Source organism: Lagenorhynchus albirostris, chromosome 6 (assembly GCF_949774975.1).
Source record: "Lagenorhynchus albirostris chromosome 6, mLagAlb1.1, whole genome shotgun sequence".
Taxonomy (NCBI): Eukaryota; Metazoa; Chordata; class Mammalia; order Artiodactyla; family Delphinidae; genus Lagenorhynchus; species Lagenorhynchus albirostris.
In genome coordinates, this window is record NC_083100.1 from 43,084,680 (window position 1) to 43,111,101 (window position 26,422).

The 26,422-nt window shown below is 42.6% G+C and overlaps 1 protein-coding gene across 6 annotated transcripts in view; it reads right to left on the minus strand.

Annotated features, from left to right (window-relative positions):
• Positions 1 to 26,422, minus strand: part of MYO1B (myosin IB) — a 184,036-nt gene that overhangs the window by 149,829 nt on the left and 7,785 nt on the right. For all 6 annotated transcript variants that reach the window (XR_009541113.1, XR_009541114.1, XM_060152411.1 and 3 more), the window contains exon 2: positions 1,990 to 2,133. Coding sequence is in view for 4 of the 6 variants with exons in the window: in XM_060152411.1 (XP_060008394.1) it covers positions 1,990 to 2,124 (135 nt within the window). In the remaining 2 variants the exon portion in view is untranslated. The remainder of the gene's footprint in view (positions 1 to 1,989; positions 2,134 to 26,422) is intronic.

Genomic DNA, 26,422 nt, shown 5'->3' on the forward strand with positions numbered 1-26,422 from the left:
GATTCTTTTATTTTTAGTGGGCACAACAAATCAGGTATTTGAATGCATGTAATGTTCTACTCTCCATCCTATTCTCAATTCAGCTGAAAGTGAACTGTGCCTCTTAGAGCCAGAAAGAAAAATGATCAGCCAACGTCGGTTAGGATATATCTGATGCCTCCTATCTCCATCTCAAAGACCAATGTTTAAAGTCTGTCTTTTATTTGCTATCAGACCACATTTTCAATTAAAGCTGCAGAACCATGATGTTTTCCCACCTGAAAACTGAACTGCTACACTTTGAGGAAAGGTGACACGGGGCCTCACTGCCAAACCAAACAACACCTCTCACCTGCTCTACAGCAATGGCGTTTTATACCTCTTCCATCTGAATCAGCAGTTTACATAACTACACCTCTTAGTTAGTTTGGCAGCCAGTTACCAAATTAATATTCCAAAGCAGTATCCATATATCTCAGGTTACTGTCAACCTCCCCCTACCTCCAACAATCAAATCAAGAAAGACTGAAAGTTCAGTTCCCAGATGGTGACTCCTGTTTCATCAAGAAATTAATTATCCGGGCTTCCCTGGTGGAGCAGTGGTTAAGAATCCGCCTGCCAATGCAGGGGACACGGGTTCGAGCCCTGGTCTGGGAAGATCCCACATGCCACGGAACTAAGCCCGTGCGCCACAGCTACTGAGCCTGCACTCTAGAGCCCGCGGGCCACAACTACTGAGCCCGCGCATCTAGAGCCCGTGCTCTGCAACAAGAGAAGCCATCGCAATGAGAAGCCCATGCACTGCAATGAAGAATAGGCCCCGCTCACCTCAACTAGAGAAAAGCCCGCACGCAGCAACAAAGACCCAGTGCAGCCAAAAATAAAATAAATTTTAAAAAAAAGAATTAATTATCCAAAATTATCCTTGAAACATGATCGCCTATCTGGAAAGGAAAGCTATAGGCAACATAAAATACAGCTTCGCATATAATTTTTAAAAATATGTTAGTTCTACAAAGTTATAATCAGTTACATTCTCTCGTTTTATTTACTTATGTTTCCTCCTCCTGTCCCCACACTGATAGACAGAAAAACATGAAGCATGGTCCCAATAATCCCATTCATATCTAGACACAGATAGACTACAACATGGGGAGAAAAGAACTCAGAAGCGAGTCAGAAGCTATTAAAACTACTTCCACCCCATCCATCCACTTCCTTCTCAGCTGCTGGTACAGGGAATCTTCATCTCCTTGGTTTAGTTAACATGTCTCTACCTGAACAGATGCAAATTTCTGTGCTTTATGCAAATTCCTGAAAAGCTATATATAAAAGCATTTTTGACTCATGTTTTAAATATATTTAACAAACTTAATAGAGTAACACTATGAAATCCTTTATAAAGAATTTTTACAACATAAAATTTCTATTACTGTATATATTTATATGTTTTCATTTTTGTGTCTGACATGATACTTTTGTATAGCAGGACATGACTATTCCCAAATCTCCAGGGACCAAACACATATTCGTATCTGGTAATTTGCTCCTGTCTCTACTAACTACAAATGTTAAGAAGGTTTATGTCTTTTTTGACGGTTCATTGCCTTGCATCTTAATGAGTAGCTTCTCAAAGGTCAGGCTGCTAATCTTACGAAGGTATCCAAGAAGCCGCCTGTGGATTTCAAACTTCCTCCTGAATACATGTTCCTCCGAGGGCAGAACTAAGTCTTCCACTTGTTTTAGAACACCCCCGACATCCAGGGCAACACTCTGCACATTCAGCCCTCTACAAACATCGTGTGGAAAGCAGACTCACTCGACTCTAATGCGATATTACTCACGTGCCAAATGAGCAAACCCAAAACTCTTCCTGAGGGTATAAGCAAATACCTCTGGACTCCAGTAAACAAACAGAAAAAAGAGAGAAGAGTCTAAGGAAGAAAAGCCAGGTCTGTGCCACAAAATGCGAAGTCTAAACCCCCCAGATGACCTCCAGTGCACACTCACATATATCTCATTGTGGTCAAACCGTTTCTTGAGGTTGTTGATGACGGTCTCCTCATTGAGAGGTTCTAAAAGAACCATATCTCCAACTCCAATCATATTGTCCAGAAGTGACGTTTTCACCTCCATTTTGGCCATAGTCTCTTGCTGTAAGAAAGAGGGAAAGGGGGACAATATAAATGAGCAAGATAATTTCAGATGGGTTCTTAGCACCAATGGAGAAATGAAACACTGCTAGTTCCAAATGGCCCTCACCTGCCTCATCAATGTCGTAACCCGCCCCCGCCCCTGCCCCCAAAACCTACGTCAGAAGCCTCTGCGGGAGCTGCAGTCACTGCCAAGCTGCTAGAAGCCCCACTTGCCAACCTGCTGCCACAAACAAACCTCCCTCCCAGTCATCAACCCAAGCAAAGTCCATCTACAGAAAGAGCCACTAGGAAGCCAGGGTCACCGTTTTCTTCTGTAGACCATCTCCTCTCCCCAACCAGAAGTTGCAAAGCTCTAGCAAGAGAACCCAACCCACCCCTTTCCACTAGCCCTTGCCTACCAATGTCAGACTTGAACCCACAGGAACCTGCTGCCCGAAGACGGCATCCCCCAGTATTCCATGATGAAATGCAGAATGCCATTTCCCAGGAAATGTTTAAAAAATGATGCTAACATTTACTGAGTACTTTTGTCACATATCAGATGCTGTATCAAGAACTTTCCATGCATTAATTAATTTAATCCTCACAACTCTATGAGGTAGGTTGCTATCATTATCCCCATTTTAAGATAAGGAAGCTCAGGGAGATTAAGAAATCCTGCTTATGGTTAATTAGGAGTGTGTTACATTTTGTGCTAAAAGAACTTAAATCACCACTTATAACACTACATCTATGGGGAGAAATTTCATTCCAGGAGTCAACGCTGACTTATAAAGAAAATGATACACCCCACTTGAAAATCAAAGGTTGCCTATATGATATAACCTTCCAAGAGTGACCTCAATATTCTCAACGCTCATTCCAACAGACACACCGCTAGAACAGCAAAACTGAATTAACATGCAACGAATAGACCAGAAATACTAGTTTCCTTTTAGCTCAACGTGAAAGCCTACCAAGTGGAAAACACAGGCACGCTGCAAAGGCAGCACTGGACTCCCACTCTAAAGTGCGTGGTGCCACCCAAGAGCAGAAGGTTAAATGCCCAAGACTTCCAATCTGATCACTGTCAAGAGTACTATCTGAATTTAGGAGAGTGTGTGTGGTGTGGCGAGGTGTGTGTGTGTGTGTGTGTGTGTGTGTGTGTGTGTGTGTGTGTGTGTGTGTGTGTGTGTGTGTGTGAGATGCTGCTTTCTCTAATATCATCAGGATGTAGAACTAAATTCATCTGGGCCCTTCCCTCTAAATACTTCCAGTGCAGAGGTCAATTTTGTTTAACTTCAGGATACTAACACTAAATAATATTTCAGGATACTAATCAATGTTCACATATATTCATGCCCCTAATACTGAGAGGGGAGTACATTTAATTCTTTCCATGAAGGAGTCACTCAAGGATCCTATATCTTATAAAGGTCAGTCTTCTTGCTTAAGGCTTAGCAATTTAAATAAATGTACTCTATTCTAGTCTAGAACATCTAGTAGGCCTCTTAGAGGCAAAAGAAACTACATTTAGTTGGGCTATTTTAAAGAGAACTGGGAAAGACCGGGAATTACATAATTCTTTATTATTAATTATTAATGATTTCTATGAATCCAAACACATTCTTTATTTCTGACCCATTAAAAAAAGAATTTTTTTTCAAGTGTGCACTGAAAAGCCAAAAAAATGAAACCAAGAAGCAGCAGCAAGATTCTCTCATAAACGAAAGCAACCAATAAAGAAGTATTTAATACTCAAAAGAAGAAAAACAGGGTTAACTTTTTGTTAATGTCTTTTTAAATTTCATACCAAGTACACCTGGAATAAATAGCCCCAGGTATCGCTAAAACCCAACAATAGTCGTACCAAGAACGGTTTCACGCACTTTGAACTAGGCCAGATCTTTCAAAATAAACCAGGTGGAGGGAGGGGTACTTGCCACTCTCTAGAGATGCAGCAGAAGCCAGGGAGACAGCTGGGCCCATGCCAAGTCCGTGGAAAGACTTGTACAGGAATAGGAACATGAGTACCCAACCTTTGTCACAATAAATTAACATTTAAATCAAATTTCAAGTTCTCAGACTCGAGAAATGCCAAAAGCACTCTAGCTGCGATGCATTACATACAATTTGGCAGATGAGGGAAGAAGGCTTAGGGATTAAGGGGGAAGTCAACCTGAGAAGAGTTTCAAAAATAACCACCGCAAACCAGCAATTTAAATTAAGCAAAGAGGCAGAATGGGAACTCTTTGCCCTGGGGTAGATTCCTGTATATAATAAAGTCTATTTATGGAAACAGCTGCAGAAAGACAGCAGCTTCGCTGCAGGTAACAGTAATTAAGCAGCCAGTCTTTCTCTGTAATTAAACCTGCTTCACCATTTCTTCAAATTCAAGTTTCAAGCAAGAGTATGGGTTCTAATTTTTACACTTCTATCCCAACTTTATAATCTGAAGGGCGGAAGAGAGCAAAACAAATGCTGAGTTACAGGCAGTGGGTAAAAGTGAAAAACTCTGAAAATACAACTTTTGCAAATCAAAATACAGCAATAAAGTAAACCAACTGAAAAGGTAATAGCAACATCCACTTAGTCATGCCAGCAGTTTTGTTTCCTATCATTTAACTTTTTTAGCACCTAGGCACTTAGGGGGGAGGAAACAGTGACATCCTCCCCCTCATTTTCATTCTCCTGGTGAAACTGGGACACTGAGAAAATGACACAGAGATACTTCCTATCTTCGCACACATGGACTGATTTCCCTTACCATGACTACCATCTCCAGGCCTGGTTGGTTCACTTCGACATCTCAACGAAATTAGTCGGAATAGTTCGTTCAGCCAAAAGAAACTGATTTGTTTTTTCTCTGAAAGAGCAACGCTGACTACAGGAACAAATTTCAGAATCACTTGCTAACTCAAGGTTTCCATAAACTATCAGAAGAATTCATATGGGAACGTACATAGAGCACTAAGGATACTTTTTGTTTGACACACAGATGTCCACCTGCACCCTTCCCAAAACCCACAGGGGAAACCACATTGTTCCAGGCAAGCCAATTTTATCCCATGCTCCGGGAATGTAGCGTGCGATCTACACTAAGGCGATCAACACATTTCCACCTCCCAGACACTGTAATTGATTCAGGGCTGGTCATAGAACTGAGCCTGAGGCTTTGGCTTGGAATATGAGGACAAAGGTTCCTTCCATCTACCTCTGGGTGGCATGATTTACAGATGTGATACTTGGAACTTCTGTGACCATGTCTGCTTTCATGAGGGGCCTAGTCTGAGGAGGAAAACAATACAAGGAGGAGGGCAGGGAAAGAAAATAACCTGATAACATCACAAACCTCTGGATCAAATTACACCTGAAGCCCATCCCACAGCTCTCAAGTTGTCGGTCACAGAAGCCAATTAATTCTCTTTATTATTTAAACTGTTTCAGTTGGATTTTCTGTTATTTGCCACAGAAAGCATCTTACCCAATAAAAGAAGCTGGCATGAGGAAATGGAGTGCGTCAGTAACACACTGAAGAGCGTGGACTGGCTGAGCCAAGGACACTGAGTGGAGGCATGAGGACCTACTTACTATCTTAGACTGGCAAGATCACCTTTGATACTTAATAGAGACACAGCTGATTAAACCACGGCCTGTTGTGCCTTATGACATGGACCCGTGCCTGCAACTTTCAAGAATTCGAGGGGAAAAAAAAAAAGATGCCAGAGTATGTGTTGGCTACTTCTTAAGGATCTACAAGAAAAAGACATGCTTGCTGTGAAACTGGTCTGTCTGAAAGCCAGAGAGGAGAACATATGACGCTACTAAGTTGAGTCATTCTGCCTGGGGGCAGGGGACATAGAGGAGAAGTCCTCTATCCCAAGCACCAACTGTTTCATCCCTACAGCCTGAAAAAGGGATAGCACTCCCACCATGAAGATGCAGCACAGGGGAGGTATCACCTGCTCTACTGCTTCTTCAGCTTCTTAACTGTTCCCAGGTGGATTCCATTAACCAAGAGCTAAGGCACTCGGCAGAGCAACAAGGCCAGGTCCAATCGCCCAGAGACAAGTTCTCAGACCAAGTTCTAGGTTCAAAACCTGAGGGGTTGGTAGTATATCTGGTTTTAGTTATTAGTCCATGGAAGCAGATAAACCTCGAAAGCCAACAACATTTATAAGGGATCTACACTGCAAAGAAGTACGGCTGACAGTGACTTACAAGTGGCTTGACTCTTAAGACAATCAACCCCAAGACCTCCAACTCGTAAAACAAAAAACAACCACTAAAGCATGACAAAGCCATCATCCCCAGTGCTCCACTTAGATGGGGCCACAGAAGACAATGGACAGAGGAGGTTTTCTTGAGAACCTCTGGGGAGGGGGTGGCTCTGTTTTCAGCCATACAGGGAAGAGGTGCATTATGTTGGCTGGGGCATTTTATTTTCGTAAGCCTAAGAATGGAAAGAAAGGCTTATGTGAATGTTGGGCAGCCAAAGGGGGAGCATAGTAAACATTGGTCTTTTATTTTAAAGGGGACACCATCCAGTACACAATCCTATTCCTATCTGCACCTAATCTCCCTTTCAGGGGGCCCAGTTACCTTGCGACAAGTAATCTAGTGAGAAGCAATACCCAGTTCCCATTACAGAATTCAAAGGAGACAGATCTGCTCTCTCTCTACCCCAAGGAACGTGGCTTATATACAGCCAATGACATCCTCCTGTGACTTGGAGTCCCAGGTCATGATGACAGCTGGTGGTTACACTCATTATTCACTGCAGCAACAGCAGCATCATGAAACCAGGAGGTTCCTGTGCCATGGTTTCTGCTACGGATCCTGCTGCCCAGCCCTCCAGTCTCTCTTAAGTTCCTGCCTAGCTTCTAAGCCCGTATCCTTCCTGGTCCTCCAACCTCTCTGCAATTCTGTGAGTCTCTACATCGTTCCTGCATTGCAAGCAACCAAGATCCCTAATCGACATGAACACTAAGTACTGTGCCCAACATATAATTTTAAACCACGGTTACATCTTCAATATTACAGGTACCTCATCTTTTTCTTCCAACCTTGGTGAAAGCCATCTACAAAATACAACCACTGGCGGAGCCCTCCGAGGAAACACAGAGGAGCCGGGAAGTAGGGCCTCTACCTAAGAGTGCTGATTTAGCCCAACCACCAAGCACACCAACTGATACCCGGTGACTCCATGGCTGCCCCAGCTCTTTCCATCTGTTTGTCCATCCAAGAAAACCAAAATATATGATCACAACCACTCCTTCCCCCACCGACTCTCATCTCAAAAACTTCCAAAATTACTACCTATATTTCAGCGTACACCAGTTCACTTACTGGCATCTTTTGCAGTATAAAAATACCATTTAAAGTATTGAAAGCATCATTTCAAAAATTCCTCAAAATCTGAAAGAGAATGAAACATAAACATCTTAGAGCATCTTAAAATGCCATCTGTAACCTAACATTTAAATATGAGTAGTCTATTCAGTCCCAACCTTAAATGACCAGCCACCTACCATGTTAACGTCATCTATGCTCGGAACGTCAAGACCAGCATTCCCCAAGCCAACAGCCCTACACAGACATGGCCAAACTTCATGGCACATCCTTATGAAGGCCATGGCCATTCTACTATTGATATCAAAGCAGCAACACTGAAAAGCTGTTGCAAAGTAATTGATAATTTAATAATGACTAAGAAGAGATGCAGTTTAAGTTGAAATATAGCATCTAGTGGTCTCCCATGTTATTCGAAGGTCTCAGAGTGCCACAGATGAGAAACGATGTGTATTTTTAAGTTGAAAGAGTTTTACTGTAGAGTTTGAAAGAACACTCACAAATCAGAGCTCAGGGTGCAATGGTTAACAGGGATTAACATCAAGTCATGAACACAATTTTAAATTTGAAGAAACTTTGGGCTACAAACTATTACATAAAAAAGATAAACAACAAGGTCTTACTGTATAGCACAGGAAATTATATTCAATATCCTGTAATAAACCGTAATGGAAAAGAATATGAAAAAGAATATATATATATAAAAAACTGAATCACTTTGCTGTACACCAGAAACTAACACAACATTGTAAATCAACAATACTTCAATTTAAAAAAATAATAGGGCTTCCCTGGTGGCGCAGTGGTTGGGAGTCCGCCTGCCGATGCAGGGGACACGGGTTCGTGCCCCGGTCTGGGAGGATCCCACATGCCGCGGAGCGGCTGCGCCCGTGAGCCGTGGCCGCTGAGCCTGCGCGTCCGGAGCCTGTGCTCCGCAACGGGAGAGGCCGCAACGGTGAGAGGCCCACGTACCACAAAAAACATAAAGTAAAATAAAATAATAATAATAAATAATGAGAATTCCCTGGAGGTGCAGTGGTTAGGACTCGGCGCTTTCACTGCCGTGGGTCTGGGTTCAATCCCTGGTCAGGGAACTAAGATCCCACAAGCCTCACAGCGCCACCAAAAAAATAAACAAATAAATAAAATAATAATAAATTAATTAAATAAATAAATTTGAAGGAAATTTTAAAGCAAAGCCATAAAAGCCACTTGCAGGAAAACTTAATGAAAGGAGATTATCTACTGCTTTGGTAATTGTAAATGGGGACTGTTGAAACACGTCTACTATAATGTCATTAATAATACACATCAGAGGCAGCACCTTCAGGGCGTCTGCTTAGCATAGTAACAATTGTTCTTATTTGACTCGAGTTCCCCTCATTAACCTGCTTGTAGGGTGGTCATGTATGCATCCTAGACCCTTTTCTGGAGAATCAGCTCCTTGGTGTCCAGAGTCACCCTTATTCATCTTTCTCTCCCCAAAGGCACAGTGCACAGCCTCTGGCATATGGCAGGCATTCACAGAAACACAAAAGGAGAACAAGTATGCAAATTTACAGTTGACAACTGATTCATTCAATAAGGGCACATTCTCACAGCTGCCATCCTTGGTTGCTTGGTTCTGTCAAAGCAGACCAGAAGGCAAAATAATGACTGCGGCTTCAAGCCGCTTTGATCCATTCCTCTAAAAACATATTACTATCAACAAAGGACAGGAAACAGAATTGAGCTATTTGGCTCCCAAAGACATTGCTAATGCTTTTAAGAATAACATGAGAAACACATTTAAGTAAGAAAACAAGGCCAATGTGGCAAGACTTCATGAACAAAATAAGACTCAGCAAATCCTGATGGCAAGACAAAGGTAAAAGAGGGACCAAGTCTACAGGACGCGGTTCCGGTTCCGTACCTAATGCAATGGGCTAAGTGACTGAGAAACACTGGAATTTCCAGATCTTTCAGAATAGCATGGAATCTCATCTCTGAGAAAAGTTTGATTAAATTTCCATTCAACTCAGTTCAACTACCATTTACAGTATTCAGCCCTGTTGGTCCCTGGCATTGTGTTAAGTGCTAGGGACACACTGTGAAAAATCATGGTACTTCCTCCTCTTATACACCCCCAGGAGCTCACAGTCCAGTAAAAGGGTTAAGACAAGAGAATAGGCCACTTCTGAAACTTCAAATGACCCTTTTAATGCTTAAGAGCAATACATGTTCACTACAGAAAAAAGAATCAGAAAATGTAGATGAGCAAAAAGAATATAAGACAAATCCAACACTCTCGTGCTTTAGTTTAAATCCTTTTGGATTCATCAGAATCCTTACAAAACCAGATTTTTTTTTTAATTAATTAATTTATTTTTGGCTGTGTTGGGTCTTTGTTGCTGCGCACGGGCTTTCTCTAGTCGCGGCGAGCGGAGGCTACTCTTCGTTGCGGTGCGCGAGCTTCTCATTGCGGTGGCTTCTCTTGTTGCGGAGCACAGGCGCTAGGCGTGCGAGCTTCAGTAGTTGTGGCACACGGGCTCAGTAGTTGTGGCTCACAGGCTCTAGAGCGCAGGCTCAGTAGCTGTGGCACATGGGCTTAGTTGTTCCGCAGGCACGTGGGATCTTCCAGTACCAGGAATCGAACCCGTGTCCCCTGGATTGGCAGGTGGATTCTTAACCACTGTGCCACCAGCGAAGTCCCAAAACCTGATTTTTATAACCAATGAATTGGCCATCGTTTCTGGTGTTACAAATTTTCATATATATCAATATTTCTGCCTCAGGTAGGAATGTGAAATAGATCCACAGGAGCTATGAAACCATGGAGCTGCACCAATGATATCCCCAACACTTTTAAATTCAGCCAAACTGCATGGCCATCTGCCCCCTTGTGCTTTAGCTTTTCCCCCTCCCCCAAATCAGCAACCCACATTATCAACAGCCCGCCCACCAATCATCTCTACCACTTGGCTGTGTCTAACATCTCGGCGCACAAAGATGTACACAATACATCCAAAATTTGTCTCTTGTATCGTCACACACCAAAATACAAGAAAACAAAAGCAAAACAAAACCCTTCCACTCCCCCTAAATTCCACAGCCACAACTGATTCAGTTTCCCATCCTTGGCCTCTCCCTGTCTCTTCCTTCCCTCACAGCCAACCTATCTCCTTGATTATATCAGCTTAATCACTCCCACTCCATCCCTTCCCCGCCCTTCCCCACTGTGACTGCCCCAGCTCAGCCTTCATTATTTCTCACGCTGAAGGCAACATCTCCTAAGTGGTCTCCCCGACAGCCTCTGCCAGCCCTCTCCTTCCCCCATCCATGGGCCACACCACCGAAGTCGCCTTTCTAAATCACAGTCTGATCAGGTAAGTCCTGCTTTAAATCCTTCAATAACTCTCCAGTGTCTTTAAGCTAATATTCAAATGCCTTAGCAGATGCTCAAAAAGATGAAATGGAGAACTGCCATAAGACCCAGCAATTCTACTGTAGGGTATGAAAGGAGAGACTCAAACACCCACATTCAAAGCAGCATTATTCACAAAACAAAATGTGACATATATATACAACAGAATATTATTCAGCCTTAAGAAAAGAAGCAAATTCTGACGCATGCTACAGCACAGATGAAACTTAAGGACATAATGCTAACTGAAGCCAGTCACAAAAGGACAAGTACTGTATGACTCCACTTATATGAGGTCCTAGAGCAGTCAAATTCATGAAGACAGAAACTAGCATGGTGGTTACCAGGGGCTGAGGGAGGAGGGAACGGGAAGTTGCTGTTTAACAGGTACATGGTTGCACAATAATGCGAATGTACTTAATGCCACTGAACTGCACACTTAAAAAGGTTAAAACGGTCAGTGTTACATTATGTATGTTTTACCTCAATAAAAAAAATTCCTTATCAGAGATGACATGACTCCACAGCCGGACTCCAGACATCCTCCTCCTCCGTCTCATCTCTCCCCAACCAAGTTCCCCTGCCCCCTAAGGCAAACCTCACAAGAAGGACCACCTGGGACAGGCAGAAAAGCTGCTTTAGATCCTGACAGTGGTTCAGCTGAGCTGCTTGTCTTAAATAAATCCCCCGACTTCAACCAGTGTCAGCAGCGCTGCCCCATAGGCAGCACGCTCTGAACAAGCCCTACTCCTCCAGCACAGCTGTTAGCCTGCTGGTCTCCCCCGGCCCCTGGAGAAGGCCTGAGCTCCCCATGTGCGAAGACCCTGCTGCCTGGCCGAGGGGGCTGGCTCACAGGGCACTGGGGTGCGGAGCAGGTAGATGATGCGTGTGAGACGGACACCGCGCGCTCTTCCTTCCAGGGCTGTTTCCATCATCTCTCCCCTTCCCGTCAGAGAGCCTTGCATGGTTCCCCAAGAACAGGAAAGATCATGAGAGACTCGGGTTAGAAACCGAACGGCGAGACACTTTCTCGGTATTTACGAAGCTAAGGGCAAGCGGAATGAAAATTGCATTCTTTAGGACAATTTACTCAAGCAGCATGGTTCTCAAAGGAGAAGGGGTTAGTGGGCCACACAGAACCACTCGGGGTGCTTTGCAGGGCTCCCCAGAGATTGAGAAAGTGGGCCGTGACATGCTTTTGCGAAAAGGCAGAGGGGATGCCAATTCTCACTCCTATCAACACACTTCCTTAGAGAAGCTTAGACAGGGTATATCGATTCATGGCATTTACTTCACATAGTTATCTGATTTTCCAATCTTGTGTTCCACCACTACATACTGAGGTTTTACCCACTTTTCTCTAAAGCTTTTTGTTAAGAATATATAATAGATTGCTAGTAGGAGGGCTTTTGTTACAATCTTGGATTTAGGGAAAAACAGGCCCAACTACTGGGCAGTTTCCATACAATAACTATTGTCTTAAGTTCAAACTATGGGTAACACAAAGGACATTAAATTATCAGGCATTGATACAATGGAACAGATTTGAACTGGGAATGAAAATAAACAGCTAAAAGCATACGGAAGCCCCTAAGCCATAAAGTCAGACTCAAATCTTAAAAAGCTCTGTGAATGGGAAAGGCAATTAATGCAACATTCTGGGTACCTAAGAGTTCACACCCCAGAGGGTTCCTCTGAATAGGCAGAGACGGGCCAGGACCACTCAGTGTCAGGGGCAAGGTTCGTTTCTGTCTGGGTAGAGAAAGGCTAGCCATATCAACCAAAGCCATCAACCAGGAGCTGGGCTCCCCTCAACCCCGGGCACAGTCCAGTTATTAAGGATTTGAAAGATAGCATCTAGATAGAACTTTACAGTTCATAAAGTGACAGGTTAAAAAAAAGTTTTTTTCTAACAGTGGAAATGAAAAATGTATTATCTAGACTAATTGGAAAGATTTTTGAGTCAAAAATAACTGGCTGCCATGACAACACTGAAGGTTTTGGATTACTACAAACTATCTCTTCTGATGTATGAGCAAAATTTCTTAGGATCCCAGGCAAAACCTTCTTTTAAGAGACAGAAATGGACCCAGCAGATGTTGCACATCTGGTTTCTGGAAGAGCCAGGGTGAGGAAGCTCTCCTATCTGTTCTGACAGTAGGCTTTCACACTTACTATATTAATATTACACACACCCTTCAATCTAATTCCTAAGTCACCAAAGGTCAGAATATTCCACAGTTTTTAAAGAGAAGCTTTACTTGGGAAAGAGTAACTTTCTACAAGTTTAGCTGCAAGAATTTTCCAGGACTGAGAATTCCCTTTTGATCCACCCCAACATGGAACAGCACAGGCTTTGAATCACTGACCCAAGCTCGAATCCAAGGGAATTCATCTATGGAATTCAAGTTTCTGATCTAAAAATTCAGGGATGACAACATCCACTCCACTTTCTCTTTTTTTTTTTTTTTTTTTGCGGTACGCGGGCCTCTCACTGTTGTGGCCTCTCTCGTTGCGGAGCAACAGGCTCCGGACGCGCAGGCTCAGCGGCCATGGCTCACGGGCCCAGCCGCTCCACGGCATGTGGGATCCTCCCAGGCCGGGGCACGAACCCGCGTCCCCTTCATCGGCAGGCGGACTCTCAACCACTGCGCCACCAGGGAAGCCCCACTTTCTCTTTCAAGAAAGCAAAGCCTGACTCCCGAGAGGCTCTCACCAGATGTTAGTTCCCTCCCTTCGCAATGCCCATTTCTCCTGATCCTGAAGAGCTCCCCTACTCTTGCCCTGCTGTCTTCTGGCAGGTGTGTCCATGCAAATAACCTCAAGCACTGCCTCATTTGAAATAGACACCCCATGGAGTTCAGTACCCGGAGGAGGAACGCAGCCAACATCACTGTCCCCACCGTCACTTCCTGGAGGAAGCTGTGCAGAGTCATGGCAGGAACAACTGCTGAAGGGCAGGGAGACTTCAGAGAAAGACACCGACCCCCAAGACTGGGTCTGAAAGCCACCCCCAGCCCTCCCTCTCCACCTGCTCCCCAAGCATGGTACCCTCACCAGCCAAAATCCTAGAAGGTCAAGAATGTAGGGCAAGCCATCCTGGCTTTAGGGGGAACCTCTGGTCATGCTGTCCTATACTGGATGTTACGAGAACTCATGAGCTAACGTCTGAAAAGGCCTATGAGTTCCTGTGGGACACAGTAGCCAAAAACTCTAAACCACTGTTATAGCCAGAAACACAAACTCAGCTGCACTGGGATGTGCTAATTATAGCCCACAGTCCTCTCAATTTGTTCCCCCATGCGGATTAAAAAATATTCCAATAATAAAAACGTGTTTAGTTTGGCAAACCTGACACCCTGGAACCCCTACGTGAACGTAAAACAGCTCACATGTAACTGGCACACCTGACAGCTCTGACTGGTTCCTGGCCGGTGTGCGGATCCCAAATACCACCGGTGGTCATTAAATACAATACAGTCACCTGGGGAAAATCAAGTTTCCTTCCAAATGAATTGGCTTGTTAATCAGAGGGTCCCAGTCTAGTCCCACATGCTAATACGCTCACCCAAGTCCTCCTGTCCTTGCCCCCTCCCCCTGCTTACATCGCTTGTACAGTGATTCTTTCTGCTCTCTTCATACTTGATCAGACCATCCAAGCACTCAAGATGTTCCCTTATAATTCAAAGTACGGTGAATTGCACCTAGGAGCCCCCCAAGTAGGCTTTCTTGTAGCCATCAGTTTGGGGGTCCCTATAAATCAATTTTTGAAGACATCTGGCTGAACAAAGACTCTCACATAAAATAGCCTGGGGTACACCAGAGCAAAACGACCTTCTTTTAAAAAGGTACCTTTCAGTCATTCAGGCTCTTTTCAGTGACATTGGAGGGAAATATATTGAATTTAGTGCACTCTTTGGGGTAAGGAAGCAAGTTATCTCTCCGGGAAATGTCAGCTGTTGCATTTTGCAACAGACCAGAGGTTGGAATGACCACCACAGTGGCTCCAGAAAAAAACCCACAAGTGCCATAAGCGCGCAGTGTGATCCTAGGCACACTGCCAACTCGGAGCCTCAGTTTCCCCACAAAGGGGTCGAATACATCATCTCCTAAGATCCTGTCCCAGCTTCCATCATTACTGATTCAACCAAAAAAAAACTCAACTCTGGAGAGACTGACTTCCTTCATTTTGGGGTGCACAAGCCTCCTGGGTCTGGTTACAAAGAATGTTAAAAACCAAAAATGCCAGTCCACAAGAAACTTTCCCAGTGACATCTACACAGAGGTAAAGGAAAGCAGCTCTCTTTATTCTGACCTCACCAGCAAAAAGAATGTATTAAGGGTCTAACCATACACAGCACAGAAGGAAATGCACAAGATCAACAGCATCACCATGAGCGAAGGCATCAAGGTACACGTGAATGTGTTCTCTCTCTGTTTACAACTACGTGGTTAGCTGCAAAATGGCACTGGCTTTTTTAACAAATGCATCTAGTTAAGAAAGCAAAAAGGGATCTCAAATTACAAATTTAAAAACCTATATAAAATCAACTATACTCCAATAAAATTTTTAAAAAAGAAACCTATACAGTAAAAGAAAAATGTGCATCTCTCAACAGTACATCTTCAGTAATGCCTCTGTGCTTGTGGTTAAGAAAAAGTATTTTTGGAAGAATGCAGAAGCTTCCTCAAGCAGTTATCCACTAAAATAAAGTCTAATACACTACGTAATCAAAGAGAGAGATGTTTATATATTTACATTAGGGCTTCATGAATGTTTATTAGTTCAGAATCGATCAAACAAAAATAGCTAAGATGTTACCAAAATGACACTGATAATGTAAATTGAGAAGGCATAACAACTTTGTCACTGAAAAAGAATTTTTAGAAAAAATAGCTAAATTGCAGTGGGTTACTTCACCTAAGTTGATTAAAATCAGCAATCAGATTCGAATTTGGAAGTATTTTCTCGGTTAATTTTTTTCTAGTTTTTCTCATTTGGAATTTAAAGCACCATAATTTTTCCATATCTCTAAACACATTCTAAAGTGTTTACGAAGAACTAAAAAAATACACAATTCAGCAAAGCAACTTACGAGACATGCCATAACTAAATAACCCTTTTTAAGTCACAAATTAAAATGTTTAACAAAATCTATGTTTACTAAATTTAAATTGATAAATGTTAACTAAATTTTAATAATAGTTCTGTTAATTTCCAAAAGTTATGTAGGATGCAGCAATTATTTCATATATTTACATAAGGATACATATATACAAATGCCCCCAACATATAAACACATATTTTTTCCCTTGAATAGAGCACGCACTTAACCTGTAAAGCTATACAAAACTCAATTGTTAACCAGACTGACCAAGTATAGAACCATACAATAAATTTTCCCAACGGAATTTTGGTAAGAAATAAACATTTAATAGTGCACTACCCTGTATATGGCTGATTAAGAAAAGTTCATTTCCTTCTACAAGTAATTTATGAAAAAAAGATTTTCAAAATGCCACATTGTTATATTGTAAAGCATCAAATCAAAAGGCCTAAAAAACTTAAAATTTACACTCTACCCTTAATCATGTCTCTCAATAGGTAGGTAGGTAGATAGATATAAAAACTACAGAGAGTTCTCTTTAAATGACATAATTATAAGGTTTAGAAATTAAAACTACATACCAACTTTTCTTCTCCATTGTTTTTTCCACTGATTTAACTAGCACTTTAGCATTTAGTACATATGAAAGGGAGAGAGAAACATTCATTGTGACCGGGAGAACACACCACGTTCAACAAATATTTTACAAACAGATAAGGAGGGAAAAGTAGGTCAACATCCTGTGGCTAGGCAGAAGCAGCGTCAGCTTCCATCCAGAACTGAATTATATGATTAACCAGGCACAGCCTACTGCTCTGACCTATGCACCTAGGATGCATAGGCGCTGGGAGAAGAAAGAATTAGAGACACATCAACTGCTCCCCAGTCATTAGCAAGCTAGTTGGCGAAAAAAATTCTTAAGAGCAATATAACCAATAAAACAAGTGCTCACCTAGGGCAGATGATTCACCACAAAAAGAAGAAGATAGAGCCTACCATTTATGTTTAGAGGTGAACTATTATCATGGTCTAGGAGGATTAGAGAAGGATGGCTGAAGAGCTGAAACTTGACCTTGAGGGTCCTTTTTGAGGATGAGTAGGATGTGATTAAGCAGAAAAGAACTTGAAAGCAAGAGATACAAGACATAGTCAGAAGATGGTGTCTAGACAGAATGGCAGCAGAAGACAGCTGGTATCGTGCCCTGCTGGGCCATGAAGCTGGAAGGAAAGGTAAGCTGAGGCAAGTCTGAGAGTGCGGGCTGAGGGGGTGGGAATGGGTGGGAGAGGAGAGGGAAGCATCACACAGCCTGCCTCATCTGTCTACACTGCTGTCATTACTGACATCAGTGCATCCAGAAGGCAACAAGTGTGATCCACAGTCACTGGCGATGGTCTGATGGAAAATAAAGTTGAGGACAGCCATTATAGATGATTGGAGTCATCAATTTTTGAGCTGGCACAGGGACAACAAAAATTTTAAGGAGATGTATTTGATCAGGCAATAATCTGAATTAGTTGGGAGAGTGACTAGAAGCAGGGAGTAGGATTGCTCTGTGCAGTTGTTCAGTTTGTGCACTGCATAAAAATGGGCCAGCCAAGAGGGAATATGGGGACTGACATCAAGTCAAGCTCCTGAGGGACTGGATTTGCCCTAAAGGACACCTTTTCCTACTTGCATAAATGCACTGTACAAGCTAGCAGTAGGGAATTCAGTTGGGGCACAGATCTAGAAGTTCAGGAATAAGAACGAGGGTAGAACTAATAGAAATGAAATGAGGATAAGTGCAAGAGAACTAACAGACAAATATATCATAAAAGGTGGGAAACTAATTTGATGGAGGGCACAAGAGAGAGAGGAGGATTTAAGACTCATGTAGAGGCTCTCTCATCCAAATGCCTAATGATTGACAGTTTGGCTGGTTGTTTTTTTTTAAAGGTCAGTTAACGTTGGAAGTCATAAGTAAACGATACATACCTAAACCTATTATTTTAAATAAATCCTATAAAAATATATATTTTCCAATCTTTTTCTGTAGCGCTGAGGCCTTTTCAGTGTATGTCCACTGACTGTAGTACCCAGTGGTCTCTTGTAAAACATCCTCATGGCCTCATCCTCCAAGTCTAATTTCTTTAAAGAAGAGTGAGGCTGTAAAGACACCTGGGACGCAGTGCAGGGTGGACTGCACTACTCCTGACAAATGCTCGATAATCCCTCTGTGGGAAGACCATCTATCCCTGAATTGCTGAATTCAGGCGTATGGCCATAAAGGTTTCACGTCCGCCCTTCCCTCTGCCACTGGGATCAGCAATGTTCCAGAGGGCACAGCTCCATCAGACTATGCGCTGGAGTGAGGGCCAGGGCAACACGGGGCAGACCCCCACCTGACCTACGATGGTCACCCAGTGTGAGTGTGCACTATCGTTTGAGTCACTAAGATTCCCAGGTTTTACATAACCACAAATTAATCTACCTATCCTGAATGGCTAACAGTATTAGTGGGAATACTTTTATTTTATGATCCTCCAAATCCTTTAGTTATTTCAGTTACTCCTAAATCATTTGTAGAAACTTATGAGGTGGTTTACAAACAAACATTCACATGAATATTCATAGAAACAATTCTTTTTGCACGTATATTTTAAATCACTATATTAAATATAATAATAAGTACAATTGGCATAAACAGGCTTGGGAATAAACACAGTTGAGTCCACATAAGCATAGACTGGTAGGAACAAAAACTCAAGAGCACACTACAGGGTAGCCCTCTGACTCTGGGCATTTACTGTATCATGGACATCAGTTGATATATTTGACAAAGGAAAAGAACACCCACTAATCCAGCAAATCTGGCGGTCCCTAAGAGCTCACAGAGTTTTCTAAAGCCATGAGCCTCTAGACAATTAAAAGAATGAATAGTACTATCGTATTACCAGGTTAAAAATCTGGTTGGTTTCTCAAAACCATATCCAACTACCATATTTATTCTGTCCCAAATGTATAGTCAGAAGTGCCTAAGTCATTTAAGCAAGCACAAAAATAACACTTCAAACCCACAACCAGACACAGAGTCAAGAGTACAAGGTCACATCTCATTCCAATAACCTGCCTCTTAAAGATAGAAAGAATAAACACATAAGTTACTATTAAAAACTAAATTTGAGTTTCATACTTTAAAATTATGTACTTCTTTTAAAACTGTTGACAGAGATAAATGCTCCTCTCCAGGTTGCCCAGCAAAATCTGGGTGCTACTTTAGGTGGCCAAACAGTAAATCTATCCGTAATTTATACACTTTTAGAAATCTGATAGTCAGCCTTTTCAATAAAAATATGAACTTTTACGTAGAAATCATACTGATATATTTCAATAGACTATTGAGAGAAACACCATGTAAACACATGTACACCAGAAACCCCAGTGCAACCAACCACAGTTTAAATAACATAAACCCACAATTTAACCCCAACTCCCTCATCAACACCATGCATGTAAAGCCTCCCTCCTCAGCATCAAATAGGATAATCATAACTTCTATACAGTTTTAATTCCAAAAACAAAAAGCCACATCTGAAAGGAAAAAAAGGCAGTAATACCATACCTACCCAAATAATTCTGCCCCCAGGCACTACTGGGATAGCTACCCACTCAGTCTTATTTTAACCAAGATAGGCTCTTGGGAAAAAAAGGAATCCAAGACCAAACTCAAGGGGATAAAACAACAACAACAATATTAATTTGTAAAATATGAGATAAACTCAAATATAAATTTTGACTGAACCTTGACCTAAATCAATGTTCCCACTGTTTTGTTTTGTTTTTCTTTTAAACTGTGAAATAAGCAGCCACGAGGACAAGATTACAAAATGGTTTAGTCTTATCATCAAATAAAATTTACTACAGGGTTAACCTGACACAACTTTTTATACCTGAGAGAATTAATACTTTGCTACCTGAAACTGAGTTATAGTTGAGGAGATGAAGACAAATAAATCAACTTGATTCTAGCAGGAGAGGAAAGCCAAGGCCCAAACCCTACGGAACCTGGACACCAAGGGACCAGGGAGAAATGAGACCAGAGCATGGGTCACCAAAGCCAAGAGACAAGAGTACGATGAGAAGCAGCAGAGGGTCAACAGTGTGTGTGTGTGTGTGTGTGTGTGTGTGTGTGTGTGTGTTCGGGGGGAGGAATGGAGGAAGGAGAAAGGATAAGTGTGTCATCAGGCCTAGAATCCATCTGTTAGGAGCTGAACTGTGTCACCCCCTCCCCAAATTCATATGTTGAAGTCCTAACCCCCAGTACCTCAGAATGGGGCTGTACTTGGAGACAGGGCCTTTAAAGAGGTGATTAAGTTAAAATGAGGCCATAAGGGTGAGCCCTAATTCAACATGACTGGTGTCCTTATAAAAAGAGAAGACAGAGACACAGCCAACACAGACTGAGGGATGTGCATACAAGGCCCGGTGAGAAGGTGGCCATCTGCAAGCCAAGGAGAGAGGCCTCAAAGAAACCAAACCTGCTGACACCTTGATCTTGGACTTCCAGCGTCCAGAATGGTGAGAAAATGTATTTCTGTTGCTTACGATACCCAGTCGTGGCATTTTGTCATGGCATCCCACGCAGACTAATATACTGTCCTATAAGCCCTGGTAAGACTGGCTACTTCTCTCTTCCTCCACCGCTAAGCTTTTGACACAGCCTACCTTTTGACAGTTGCCACCCTTCCTAGGCACCCACAGCTCACTCGGCATGTGCCACTGAAACATCTTCAAGTAGAACGTCACCACCTGTTTGCTGCCCGCGAACTCCTTCCTTAAAACTCTCTCCTACTGTAAAGCAATTATACTCCAATAAAGATGTTAAAAAAGAAAAAGTAGGCAGAAGACCTAAACAGACACTTCACCAAAGAAGATATATAGATAGCAAATAAGAAACAAAAAAAACCTCTCTCCTGCCCTGGCTTCCCTCTGGCCACGTCTCCCTGGCTCTTCACTTCCCACCCCACCACTCCTTATTCTCCTTAGTGGCTTCTCCTTCCTCCACTTGTCACAAAATAATGTCTCCCAGACTTCTATCACCCACCTTCCCTGCTTCTCCCTCCGCCCTCCAAGTGATCCTCACAACATCCACAGCTTCGACCACACCAAGATGCTGGTAGTCCTTCCATCCAGACCTCAGGCCCTGGCTTGTCCCTGAGCCCCAGCGTCTGCTGAACCTCCCGCTCTGCCTGGAGGCCCCACATCCCAAATGGAACCCACCCCCTTCAGCCTGTCTGTGACGACCATACCCAACATCACACAGACCAGAAACTTGGGAGTCATCCCAGACCACCACTTCCCCTGCCCCCTCCAATCCAGTCACTACATCCACCCCACTGCTTAAAGAGGGGTACATCACAACAGTCACCACAATCATTGACCCAATCAGCTCATTCTCAACAGCTACTGTCAGAAAATAACCCAAAATAGAGAAAAGGTTATATGCACAAAAATGTTCATCACGGTATTATTATTTACAGCAGCAAAGTGGTGGAAGCAACCCAAATGCCCAATAAAAAAGAGGTGTTTCAGGAAATTAAGGTACTCAGTGGAATAACACAACTATAAAATGTATCTCGAAACTCACAGCAGCACAGAAAATACATGAACTCTATGATTACAATCATTCCAAAATATACACATAGAAAACTTGGAAAGGAATACTCAGAAATGACCATAGTTGATATTTTAAGAGTTAGTTAACTCAAGAAGAGTCTTTTTTAGTTCCACTTTCCAAACTTCCTGTAATGTTTCTTCTTAAGATGATTTTTTAGTACAAAATATCCAAAAGGGAGTGTTAGTAATCTTGGACTTTCTGAGTTGCCTGATTTCAGGATAAATGGGAATCTTACTACAGGATCCCCTTCAGCTGCCATGCTACCTTCATGTTACATCTGTTGCAACATCCAAAACTAACTCCCACAAAATAACGTTCCCCCCAAATCCTATTATACTTGTAGCCCTCAGTGTGAGATCCTAAAAATTAATTCTTTCAAAAAGTCCAACTGGACACATAAACAGCTGCAAAACTGCAGAAGTGGGCTCCCAGCATCTGCCATGGTCATTAACTGTTCTCATAAGAAAAGATCACCACACGCGAGCTGCTGCCAAGCGGGCAAGTGCAAAGCTGGAAGCGGAATCACAGAAGGTGAAGCCCCCGCTGCACCCAGGGTCTGACAGGCTCGCTGACTGCCAGGTAAGGAAGGGGCACTTTCCCATCCAAGGAGAGAACTTGTCAACTCTTCCATCCCAGAGTGCATGAGATACGAAACAGGTCACCCCGAAGGATGTATAATGGCACATGTTTCCTGTAGCAGTTTACCTATACTTTTCTGTTTCTTTTTTCAATTGCAACAGACAGCAAGTATTAAGGTTGGGCTGACAGTTTTACCATTATTTCTCAACACCTGTGGCACGCACGTGTCAGCTAAACCCAACAGATTTCTCTTCCTCCATGTATTGGGATATATGAAGTGAAACAGACAAGATGCAAGATCACGTCTGTACCTGGTGGGCTTGTGATAATACAGACCTTTTACAACTGCTGCCTCACTCAATAGTGGTATACATGTTGCTTCCAATTTAAAGTACTCTGCTGATGAATCCTTTTGAATAGTGAATACTAAATCCTAGTTATACCCATCCTATAAATCCAGATTTTACCCCAACTAAACTAGACTTCCTTATAGCAGAGAAAGAATGAGCATAAATATTTATGTTCAAATTAGGCATTTGTGGTTGGAGATGAAGAACACTACCAACTATGGAATAAGGTATAGGAAGGCATCCCTTAATTTAAATCCCCTCTACTAGATTTTACATTCAACTGTGAAATCTCACTGAAATTAGCAATATTTCTCAAGTAAATAGCTATTCTGTTGAGTAGCAACATGCTGTCATACTTTCTTTGAAATCCATGTCGGTATAATTTTGAGATACTTACAGAAAGCCACTGCTTAAAAATAAATTCCTGTAGATAAAACAAACTTAGCAGGAAAGCCCATTTCTCCACTCACAATTATTCAAGAAGAGGCACATGAAAGGAAAACTGGAAAGCTCACTGAACTTTTTAAAAGGTAACTGAAATCAATGGGCTTTTAAGGAAATGTGTCAAATTTGGCAAAGTTCTCTTTCTAAAAAATGTATTTTGGTAATTTTCCAGAATTCGGTTCTTTCAGTTTGGAAAACTTTAAAAATTCAGAGACATAACTAAATGGTAGCCACACAGATGACCCTCAGCAAAATAAGAAAAAATTCAACTTCAGTATCCCCTTAATCTCCCCTTCCTTTCAGTCTCCCAAGTCCCCCAAGATTCTTGGTGCTTTTAGGAAATCGCAGACTCCCCCAGACTTTAGTGAGTTAGTAAGTTAATTCATGAATTCCAGGTATGAGTAAACAAAAGGCAACTTAATGTAGGTTTTTGAGGGTGAAAAGTTACATTTATTTTTACGATTAAAAATAAGAAATAAAATTTAGTCTTTACGTGGAATTGTAGCAATGTGTGCATCATTTCCATGTGACAAGCAAGTAAAGGAGAAAGATGGGGTATTGAAAGGAGTGGTTTTCAAGGGGAGGGGAGTAAAAGCAGACCAAAGAGAGTAACAGATGGCCAGAGGCACTCTCAGGGAGCAGAGCAAGAGACAACCAAGGGAAAATAATGACAGAAAAAGTAACATTCAAAGAAAGAAGAGTTTCACAAGGATCCACATCCCCATCTTCTAACTTCCTGGGATGCTTCTGCTGAAGACTTTTAAATACTGTTGCGTTCCTGCAACTATAAGCATAAACGGGAAACTACTCCACCTGCGAATACAATCAGAGCAGGCAGACCCCAGGCGTGCCACCCTCTTCGGCTCCACTTTAGTGAACCGCTGAGGCAACTGCAGCCTGAGCTTTTTCATAAGATTTTTTGGTATTGTTATTAGTTCAGAGCTAACATAACCAGATTACAGAAAATGCAGAAAATAAAGAGGGTTGTAAAAGTAAGTCATCCCTATCTACTACACTAACACAATCACTGTTAACATTTTGGTTTCTTTGCCATCTTTCTTCCTATATATTTTTCAGAGGAGAAACTAGAGCCCCGTATCAAATCACACATTATATACACTGCTTGGAATCAAACAGATCTGAATATCTGGTGGGGGAAGAGGAGGAAGAACTCCAGGAATCCATTTTCAGAAAAGACTGAGTAGCAACTCACATTTATACTGTGCGCTTGCTCTGTGCCTGACATTGTTTATTCTATGGACATATGTGTGTTTACTCATTTAATCCTTATTACAATCCAAGGAAGAAGGCTCTACTATTACCCAAATACTGCAGGTGAGAAAACGGAGGCAGAGACAGATTAAGCTATGTGGCCAAGGACATGGGCTGCTAAACAGAGTCAGGTTTCAAACCTAATACTTTCCCCAGAGCGCAGCCCATCACCATTGCACCACACTGCTTCCCACTGAGCGAGGACTCACTGCCACGTAAGAGAACCAGGCTCTGATGCGCTTGCCCCAGGTGCAAAGCCTCGATGACCGATGCGCGATGCGCGGTGATTCTAGGTGGAATGAAGTGTGCGTAACTCAGACCAGACCCCTCCTCCCACCCCACCCTTTTCACATCAGAGCCCTCAGTGTGTCTCTAGAGAAGGTGCCAGAAGGAAAGGGGAGAGAGAGGGCTGAGACACTGAAAGGGCCAAAGGTGGCCCCCCCTGCTCAAGAGCCCTCCCAGGAGGAGAGAGAGGGCTTCTCCAGACCTCAGAGCAAGACCCAGTCCAATAGTACAGAACCCAGGACGTTGGCGTGCCCAGCAGCCACCAGTACTCAGGGCAATGGCAGCTCTCAAGGGGTAGAGGGAGGGTTGGGGGATGGGCAGTAGCCCCACTCAAGCCCCGTCACAGAGGCAGCGCACTCTTTACTTGGGCAGTTTCATTTGAGGAGGAAGGGGAACATACTGGCCAAAAATAAACATTTTCATGTCATCATACTTAAACACTACTAAATACCACTATTATGATGATTTACTAAGAAGTACCACTTTTTAAGTCCTTAATTACTAAAATTTCCATCAATCTATCATTAAGAGCAGAACTGCACCCCAGGGCTTCTGGGCCCGTTCTTCACTGCCTGGAAAGCTCTACCATCCTTCTCTTCCTGCAGCAGTACCAACTCACCCTTCAGGCAGCTGCATGAATGCCTGTTTCCTCAGACAGGCTCTCCCTCTACCCCCAATCCAAAGTCTCCCCTCCCCATCTTTCTTATTCTCACAGCATCCTGCCCTTTCCCTTCATAACAAATATCACAATTCATAAATATGGCATAAATATCTATGTTCACTTCCGCAATGTCTCTCTCCCCTCACATTCCATGAAGACAGAAACACAATTGCTCTGCTCACCATTAAAGACTCAGTGCCTAGTACAGTGCCTGGCACACACTAGGCATCCCAACATTTGATGAATGAATACATGAATGCATTAAAGAAACAAAAAACACCTCCACCTCCCCTTACTTCTAAAAGTATCATATATAATTTTTAAATTACGGTGAGTTATGACATTTCCATTACAGGTTTGTTATTTTACGCTCTATTAGAAACGCCACGCGACTCCAGGCTCCTACAGCAAACACAGGTTGAAATGTGATCAATCAAGAACCCATCGGGGCTTCCCTGGCAGCGCAGTGGTTGAGAGTCCGCCTGCCGATGCAGGGGACACGGGTTCGTGCCCCGGTCCGGGAAGATCCCACATGCCGCGGAGCGGCTGGGCCCGTGAGCCATGGCCGCTGAGCCTGTGCATCCAGAGCCTGTGCTCCGCAACGGGAGAGGCCACAACAGTGAGAGGCCCGCATACCACAAAAAAAAAAAAAAAAAAAAATAGAACCCATCAATAAACAAATACAAAATCAGTCCCCATTCCTGTATACCAGCAACACCAATCAGAAATGTGTTAAACAATTCCGCTCACAATGACCATAAAAACCATAAAGCACCATGGCACAAGTCTAACAGAAGACGTGAAAGAGTTTTTACACATAAAATTATAAAATTTCATTGAAGGACATAAAAGACCTAAATCAATAGAGAAGTATATCAGGTTGCAGACCGGAAGCCATGAGACCATAAAGATCTCAATTCTCTCTAAATTTTTATATAAACTGAATGCAATTCCAATAACACAAAATTTTTGAAAAATAAACAAGTCACATGCTTGGAGAATATATGTGCAAGTTAACCTGTGTGGAGGGAGCGAGAAGAATGTGATGTGCGTTTGACTCATCAACTGACACAAATATGGAAAACGGCATTTTGTGTGAAATCCAGTAATTTAACTATTATGGGTATGCAATGTTACTTCCAATGTTTTGACTCTTTCAAATATTTTCTCCATTTTAAGTTGTGAAACAGTAAATGC